Consider the following 9,117-nt stretch of genomic DNA (forward strand, 5'->3'; position numbering starts at 1 on the left):
TTTTTTTACTGAGGCAACTTTTTTTTTGTATTTTTCACTGATTAATTCTTAAATACAAAGTAATTGTCAAGTTTAGAAAAATTCGAAGTGAAACCAATACACATGGACGTAGAGCCTACACCAATGATGATACCCTGAACATAGTGCAATCATACCAATTGGACACCCACAAACTATATAACCGAAAAACCGCTCCGCCAATCTAGCCACCCCTCCTAGCCTCTGCAGAAGAAATTAGGACTGTTATGAAAAAAGTAGGACGCGGCACTCTAAGCCTCGAACATGAGGGATCAAGCCATCACGCCAAAAAAAAAACTATTTGCGACGCACTACATGCCAACAGTCAACATCGATAAGAACATTGACGTTCACTTGAAACAAGGCGAATGCTATCAGCTCTGTTAAACTCACAAAAACGCTATAGCCACTTTGCCACTCCTTCTGCGGTCGGCCAACATGTACAACCTTCCTAGACCACCGCGACGAGACACCACCACTCGCCCTTGAGTTGTAATCGCTGCGATAGATCCACACCAAGGTAGCACGATATTAGCAGATTTGCGCCACCGACAATCTCCATGGTGCCATCTGCGGCCGTATGAAACCTCTACGACCAACTCTACACTTGCGCCACTAAAGAGACAGCCCTATGCCCTGCGAGCTCTCTCTCCCACCACCTTTGGGAGCCAGGGAGCATCCCCTCACCACGAAGAAGCGGTGACAATGGTAGCCATGGGCAATGGTGATCTTTTTCCACTGTCAATACTCATTTGAAAATCTCATCAAATTTCCTGGAGAGAATAGCCAGCTTTTCGGTTGCAGTACGACGAATTTTCTGACTTGGGTAGAGACAGGACAAGCAGTCAGAAGAACGGCGATAAGCCTAATGGGCTGTGATGCTACAGTAGTAACTTTGTAGCCAGCCCACAAACTTGCACGCTAAATGGGCGGGCGGCGGCGGCCCACGCGGCCACGCCTTCGCCTCGTCGTCTTTTTAGATCAAAACTCGCCTCGTCGTCTTCACCGGCGCCGAGCCCTCCTCCGCGATGAACTCGTTAGGGGAAGGGGATCAACGTCCAGTCGTTGTGCTCCGAAAAAATATCCTTCGGGCCTCAAGCTACGAATACCTCCCCTCCAAAAAAATTCAAGTTGGTCGGACACTTCCAACATAGGCGCGTCTTGGAACCCAGTCTTCCCCTTCTCCAAATCAGGTAATTTCCGGGCAGATTTTGAGAGATTAAGAAGCGGCGTTGAACCATGGCCTGGACGCGCTTAAGTTTGCCCCAATTTTCTCCTTTCCCCCTTATATATGCATTTGCAGCGATTCAATTTTTTGGGGGCTATTCATGGATTGCGTGATTCCTGGTAGATTATTGTAGGCATTGTTTCAGCGATTGTGGTTTGGATTGGTGTGTTGCCGTTGCCATCTCCGGTTGAAACTAGCTCGCAGCCGCAGCAAACGATTATTCGTGATGGCATCGCGAGGATCAAGTCCATCGGAGTCTTAGATATTAAGACTGGACCGTTGCAGGGATGCAGTACTCGTGGTTTGGGGATTTTTTTTTTTAACTGTTCCTTTTTCCTTCTATGAATGACTTGCAGATCCACTGGATGTGAGCAGGGTCTAGACATGACACATTGCTCATGGTACAAAAATTAGGCAAAAGATAAGTTCCTTGGCACCGCCAGTCCTATGCGAATCATTTTTTGGTATGGGGGTGCAACAAAATTCGTGGTATTTCTATGGTACAGAATCACAACAATGCATATAGTAAAGGAGAACACTGAGTTCTGGACTACTTTCTCTGGAATCTACACAACCTACTTCTGTGGCTTGCAAGAAGCATCTTATTGTCAAGTCCATCACTTATTTCGGTGAATTGCGATGGCTGACACCAAAGATGGTCCAGGTCTTACCATGGGATGCATGTCAACATCTTTGATCAGTGGAACAACTGTTCTGTTTCACTTAATCTCACTGCTATGAAATTGGCACTCTTGCGTGTTTTCTAGGTCCAGCTGAACCCATTTAAATCAAATTTCTTGCAGTTCTGAGGCCCATCATTTGTCTCATTGATGTTTAGATCCAGTTTTGTTGTCTGGCATGAAATGCTAAAGCCATCCGTCCTCTCATGCCCTTCTTGGTGGTTTGGAGGCCTTCTGCTTAGTTTCTCAAGAAATAAATTCCCATGTCCTTCTTTCATGTGCAGATCAAATGCCATAGCTCCAATCTCCTTTCCCTTTTTAGCAGAAAGGCTAATTGATAGGATATCTTGATCTCTTTGTGACTCGCATGCAGTTAAGCAGCTGTCGACTGATCCATCACCAAGTTGCATGGTTTGTAACATTTGTGAACCTTGAATCTCCTCAAAGCCTGTAAAAGCATTATGGAGGCATTCTGTTGACACTTTTGAGACCAATTCTGACAGTTGCATCTTTGCATTTTCTAGACTAGCCGAGCCTGTATTCTGCTTTGCAAGTGTCTCGTGTGCCTTTTCCAGCACCGATTGCAGGTACTTTCCTTGTGCTTCAATTCGGAGTTGCAGATGTCTCTGTACCTGTTGAATGGCATCAGCTCATTAACGTAAGATAGCAGACCACGAGTATTTGAGCATCACACCATTTATCTCTTTTCTCTGAGAAAATTACAGTAATGGTGAACTTCTATCTGAGCCATGTATTATTTGTGTATGAAAACCATGTAACAAGCAGCTCAGAGGAGCCTTGGCTCGAATATTTTCACAACAGGAGATACAGAAAGAGTAACCTTGAGGACTTACAGTTAATTGGACTTTTTCTAAACTTTCTCATGTTTCTTCATTACTCTACATACCAAGAACCATATCTTGATGTTCTTCAATGTATGGCTACTAACTGAAAGTCTGGAACTCAAGTTGCCCAGTGAAGTATTTGACATTTTTAACTTAAGATGTAACGATAGTAGTTACAGCTTTTGAGTAGTGGCAAACAAAGATTCACATACACCATGTCTATCTATCTAGACAATATGGTTGCAGGACTTTTGGTCTTTCAGCCTTCTTTTGTCGCATAGAACCTATGTGTTGTCATAGTGCGCATCATTTTTAAGCAGTGGGTAAGGTGCAGCTATCAGTAAACAAGAAATCGTACAGCCATACAGGATAAACATGAAGGTATTACCCGACTTAGTTGTAAATAATCCGTACAAAGCAAACACAACCAGAGCATAGCCTCGAAATTTTACTTATAAAAATATCAAATGTTGGTTAAGCATAGTTTAAGTTTGTGCTGGTTCATGGTACTCTATTCTTACATCATCCATATTTTTAAATTGAATTTTCTACATTAATCGGATAGTCAGACATGAACTTCAGTTTGTTGTATTAGTACCTCACGAAATGCAATAGTCAGCTATAAATCATATATTTATTGAAAGGAGATGTCAAAGTGACTATCATAGTTAATTATAAATTATATTATGCTGCTTTTGTACCTCTAGTTGCTCATGTAGCCGTCGCTGCACTTCGATTTGCATCTGAAGTGCTTCACCTATGTGCATCGATCTGATAAAATAGCAAACAGTTACCTTCTGTAAACACACTTGCGAAAAGATTCACTTATCTCTTACTTGTTTGTCTGTGCCCCAAGGTGGTGGCTGACTGGTGATCCATTTCCTTCAGAGTGCTTCTCTGTCGCCATGGTGCAGCCTACCACTGGGGAATGAAACAGGAAGTTCAGTATCAAGATTAATGGTCTGCTGTTAACTTGATGACGTTATACTCACCATTTCTTGAATTTCCAACATTGGCTTGAGCATGGAGATTTTTGCTTAGTCTGTATTTCTAGGTGAAAGACAAAAATATTTAGTATCTCGCTTGATGACATGTGAAGGAAAAATTATGATATATTTTCTTTAAAAAGAGAAACATTGCTATAATACAAATTCTATGTATACCTGGAGATGGCTCTTAAGATGATATAATGTTAGTCCAGGGACACCCATGAGCCTCATAATTGTTTTGGGGGTAGCTTCTGCAGGAATTTGAAGTGTTTAGATGATATCATTGATGCAGTGGCTTCAAAGACAAAAATGTTTCAATGCCCTCTTACTATCTGGCCCGCCAAGTTGATTTACGGCCTCCACGAAGCGATCATGCAGCTCAGGGGTCCATTTTAACCTGGGCTTAGCATCAGTTGAGAGTACAAGTCCTGACTCTCCTGGAACGATTCCTCCTTGTAAAAGTAGGTGCCTCTCTGAAGGGAAAGTCTGCCTAGAAGACAAGAGTTGGCTGTGTCTCTGGAGCTGTTGTTGATGATGATACATCTGACATGAATATATCTCAGGTTAGGATATATATTGCAAGATATTTACTTTGTTTGCTCAAAGTAAACTGACGACACATCTCATCAAGTCGTACCTCTTTTAATTGCTGTTATGTGCTGAAGTATGCTTGTAGGTTGCACAATCCTTCCAGGAACTTCCTGTTGCAGCTTTATGAATCCTCTATTTATGGTAATCAAGGTCTGTTGATCGTGCCTTGAAGTTCTATTCGCCAGGAGTGAGCTGACCTCTGTTCTAAATAACTATGACTACTCATGTCAAGATCTTATGCAGAGACTGCTCTTATAAGGAAGGCAAGTGAGGAGAGAATCTCGAATCGTTGGAAGAAACACTCGGGCCTGACCCAATCTTCGCAGCAACTGAAAAGAGATATTATCCTTATTCCTTTTGGTACGTGTGGACCCTATGCACACTAATCTTTTATTTTTGAATTCCAAGAACACTCTTGCATTCTGATTCTGCACTATCAAATATGATTTATATTGCTTTTACTTGGCACACATGAAGGCGGAAAAATTAGAGACAGTCATGTTATTTATTGGTTTTATAGAAAAAGGTGGGAACCTTGTTCCCTGGACAACTTTTAGGCTGTGGGATGTAGTTTTGTCTTTACGTCATTCCTAAATTACATCTTAATCGTTTAGAACTAATTCCACTCTCCACTGCACTTACATAGCGAAATGAAAGGGCATCTGTAGTTGGTCGGCATTGATTAGGATTCTCTATTGTTCGCAATCACATATGCTGTTGCTTGTTGTATATGTCATTGTAATCAAGCATGATATACAGTTCATCAAGGCATATATTTATCAGTTGATGCGAGAGCAAAGTTTTTAAATTCCTTTTTGACCAAATGCATCCAGAAGAAGAATTGGATGAAGTTTTCCCTGCAAATAAAGCGAAGAAGGAACTCATTCTATTACGGATGCCTTTCTTGGGACTGCACAAAAGCAAAGTATGGAATAAGCATATGGTTCCCTTTTGTCTCCTCTGGTAAGTTTTGTACTTGTTCAGCTATCAAGCAAAAGGGAAATGGATAGGCGAATCTGATAGGTTGTGCATGTGTGTGAAGCAGTCTTCTGAGTTTGGTTGCTATCGTCTATCTGTTCTACACAAGGCGCATAAAGTAGGAGCTTAAAATTGACGGTTTAGTTTCTTGATTTCAGTTGTTTTTCCTTTACATGTGTGTTGTACAGCTGACTGTTTCTCTTACATTTACGCATCCATGATCCATCAGTTGTCTTCTCCATGCTTTGATAAGAGAAATGCATCAAGTTCAACTGGCATAAAAGTAAGCTATACGCCTATACCGAACACTCGAACAGTCGTAGCATTCATTAATTTATGTTCACCCCTCTATAATTGTGAGATTCTGTAATAATAAACATCCGGTCATCTTGCTCTTTCATCTTTGCCATCCAGTTGATGTCCAGGATATGTTTCAAGTCACGAGTGCATGATGAATAAGTTTTTTTTTGTTGTTATTGGTGGGAGGGGGTGGAAATGAAGTTTGCAAAATTGTCGTACTGTAAATCAAATAAAGCCAATAGTAATTTGATGCTGAAGGACCTTGAAAGCAAAAGTTTGACAAGCTTGTTCTTTCAAAAGTAACTAATAGGAATGGTCCATGATAGTACGCCTCGTTCTTTATAGCTTACTATTCTGTATTTTGCTTGCTGCAATTATCTGGATACCAGTCTTCTACTCTTCTCCAAACCCTTTCAGGGAATCCCTGTGCTTAACTATTAGTTTGTTCACATATATATATTAAGACAAGCAAATGGTACCCAGGACATGAGATCTGTACCTTGGCTCTGGTTCAGTTGCAGCATGCTGGTGCATATCTGTTCTGTTCCTCCAAATTGCTGCTTGATTCGCGGAGCATCGACTGGGAGCTATGAGCAATGATGGCCGGTCATGAGGAGCACAAACTAAAACTACTGTGCATTGAGAACATGGAATGAACTCTTTATGGCCATAGCTTTATCTTTTGTGCTGAATCCAAAGAGAGGAGGAGAACTTTATCTTTGCGCAGATTACATTCAGCTGTTGCTTGCTAAGTTCTTGGAATCATATGCTTTGTCTTTCTCCCTCTCTGAGCTCTTGACACTATCGTTTGCGCAGGGAGGCACGCGATCCCGAAAGAAGGAATAAGGGAAAGAGTGATGCTGACAAAGTTAGGGGAATCAGGTACTTTTATTATTATTATTATTATTGGCAGAGATGACAGGGAATATATATCGCCTGCGGTAGTCCACCTCTTGTATGTGTGGTAGCAATGATTCTTTTGTTCCGCGGTGTCCCTGTATCTCGCAGGCCTGGTTGCGAGACGAAGTGACAAGCACCAACACGTGTGGACTGTTGTTGCATAGCATCTATGGAGCTCGGTGCTTATATTTAACACATTTAACTCCCATATTAGTTGCTCATCTGTAGAGCTCGCTGAAAGAAACACGAGCAGCGTGGATGGAGATGGATAAATATAGGCCAGGTGTTTAATTCTCTTTGGATATCATCCCTCAACCCTGTGAAGATGCTTCGGTTTTGTGAAGTTTTTCTTTTGTGCATTCCCTAAAAAAAGGCGAAGATGAGAAACGTAATTTTGATCAGGTAGGTCTCAGCAAGGTGCTTATTTTTGTTTCTCATATGAGGAGAAAGCGGGCATTTTATGCACACACTTCAGTGGGTCGTGTGATAACTAGATTTTTTATTTTTGTTGAAGTGTGATAAATTTTTTGTTTAAAACTCTGAAGTGTGTTAAGTAGGGTTAAGGTCGTGGAGTAGAATGTAATGGAATAATTCAAAAAACTGAGATGATTAATATGTGATTCCTAAAATATAGAAAATGGGAATGGAAGGAAATATTCAGTCAACATGGCTAACCTTCTCAGTACTAAGAAATGTAGAAATCAGTTGGTTCTAAGTGTTTGGTTTATAAAGTATACTCCCTCCGTCTCATATTAAGTGTCACAACTTTATCTAGATATGCATGTGCTTACACACTAAAACTTATTTAGATACATGCTTGTCTAAATAAAATTGTCAACTTAATATGGGACGGAGGGAGTAAAAACTAGAACCGTCACATTACATTAATTTCTATAACTGTTCTATTCCATTCCACTTTGTTGCGCAAGGAAGCACTAACTAAGCCAATCGGGGCGGTTCTGTGGTTGGTGTAACATCTAAACCATCTTTATGGGTCTGGCCGGCATAGCCCATGCCGTACGTCGTGTGAAGGGTTCTCTTGCCTATCGTATCCAACTAATAACTATTCATTTATTGGTCAAGCACTAGAAACGAGAGATGTTTTGATTCAACTGCAAAAGTGTTGGTGTCAAATGAAGCGAGTACCTATGTAAATAGGTTCATTCACGGTTCTGCATCGGAAGTAGCGGCAGTTCTTTTGCGCACTCTAGGCATGGACACGCGGCCTGGAAAAAATGGACCCACTCTGAGGCCACGATTTTAAGACGCTTGATCTTGCTGTAAAAAGATTCTGCACGGATCCGGAAAAAAAAACATCTGCTACTCCCTCCGTCCGCGAAAGAGTGTACGTTTGAAGTTTTTCAAGAAAATTAAGCATTGAGTTAGAAATTGAATTGAAAAGGTCCGAACCACCGTCTCTTCTTTTTTTCTCCCACCTCCAATGAGTTAAGTGTATGAAAAAATGTTATTTGGTTTGATTTCCGTGCAATGAGAGAGAAACTTTTTTTAGTCAAAAGTGTTTTGGAAAGAGAAAAATATACTCTTTTGTGGACAATTTTGAAACCCAAACGTATACTTATTTGTGGACGGAGTGAGCACGACTGATTTAGCAAACCACTCTCTAATCTAGTGCTCGAACCAACTGCACTCAGACCAACTGACCAAAACAAGTGTTACTCCCTCCGTCCGGGTAGAACAAATTCACCAAGTTTGGAGCCAATCTAATAAAGTTGGAGCCTTCAGTCCACGAAGATGGTAAGGATCAACAAGGTACAAGGAGCCACCAAAACTAGACAGAGCCTTTTCTTCTCTCTCGTATCCTCTTTTTGGTTGTGAACCTGTGCTGCTCTTTTGCTCGCTCACAGGTCAAAACAGCCTCCAAGGAACAGAACTGAAGGTGCAAAGGAAGAGGGCTAGGATTTTTGCTTGCTCGCTCCTTTCTCAAGGAGGGATCTTAGGCATGGCTCAGCTGATACCAACAAGTCTACGTACATGCATGCGCTGGACTCGTTGGTTGGGTTGCACTGCCTATGTAGGGACGACTTCGCACAACATTTTTCATTTTTCAGGAGTAAATTTCATAGAACCACTTTTGAGGGCAGCTGTATCGCTGAACGACACATACTGCAAAACCGTTTGCAGAACCACACATTTTCAGGCAGTTGTCTCAAATAGCCCGAAACTGAGTGGTTGGGCGGTTTCTCTTGTTTCCATACATGTGGGTCCCACATGTTAGATGCCACGTCGGCTTTGACCCGACCCAACCAAACCGGTAAACCTGCGACTAAACTCCCGGCCCCCTTCTCCTTCCTGTGGCCGCAGTTTTCCCGACTTGTAGCGAATCACATGGCATCCTACAGGTGGGCCCCATCCATAAGTAATCACCTTAAACCATCAAACCACCCGGTTTCGGGCTACTTGATACAAACTGCCTCAAAATGTGTGGTTCGGCGAACGGTTTTGCAATAAGTGTGGTTCAGCGATACTAGTGGTCCAAAAATTATGGTTATGTGAAATTTACTCTTTTCAAGGCTCATCATCAATTCATCATGCACAATCTGATAAGACCATTGTCTCAATCAATAAAC

At 41.7% G+C, this 9,117-nt stretch overlaps 2 protein-coding genes across 5 annotated transcripts; one reads left to right on the top strand and one right to left on the bottom strand.

Moving 5' to 3' along the window:
- Positions 1-975: 975 nt before the first annotated feature.
- On the top strand, positions 976-7,162 carry LOC104581788. 4 transcript variants are annotated; one of them, XR_001405553.2, is made up of 8 exons: positions 976-1,211; positions 3,628-3,731; positions 4,009-4,323; positions 4,426-4,501; positions 4,584-4,711; positions 5,185-5,314; positions 6,446-6,511; positions 6,638-7,162. XR_001405553.2 is itself a non-coding variant. In XM_010230378.3 (6 exons), exons 1-6 carry the CDS (start codon positions 4,309-4,311, stop codon positions 6,657-6,659), a joined length of 426 nt encoding a protein of 141 aa, XP_010228680.2. In that variant the 5' UTR covers positions 4,181-4,308; the 3' UTR covers positions 6,660-7,052. The 4 variants fall into 4 exon arrangements, 1 of the variants encoding a protein (XP_010228680.2); XR_002962024.1 differs by having other exon boundaries at positions 4,595-4,711; positions 5,185-5,612; XR_002962023.1 differs by having other exon boundaries at positions 4,595-4,711; positions 5,397-6,511.
- On the bottom strand, positions 1,657-4,577 carry LOC100837299 (myb-related protein 2). The gene is made up of 7 exons (XM_003557957.4): positions 4,398-4,577; positions 4,090-4,303; positions 3,935-4,011; positions 3,764-3,821; positions 3,608-3,692; positions 3,473-3,542; positions 1,657-2,558 (listed from the first exon to the last, which is right to left on the bottom strand). The coding sequence occupies exons 2-7, from the start codon at positions 4,301-4,303 to the stop codon at positions 2,010-2,012; spliced, it is 1,053 nt and encodes a 350-aa protein (XP_003558005.1). The 5' UTR covers positions 4,398-4,577; the 3' UTR covers positions 1,657-2,009.
- Positions 7,163-9,117: the final 1,955 nt, after the last annotated feature.

This window comes from Brachypodium distachyon, chromosome 1 (assembly GCF_000005505.3).
Source record: "Brachypodium distachyon strain Bd21 chromosome 1, Brachypodium_distachyon_v3.0, whole genome shotgun sequence".
Classification (NCBI taxonomy): Eukaryota; Viridiplantae; Streptophyta; class Magnoliopsida; order Poales; family Poaceae; genus Brachypodium; species Brachypodium distachyon.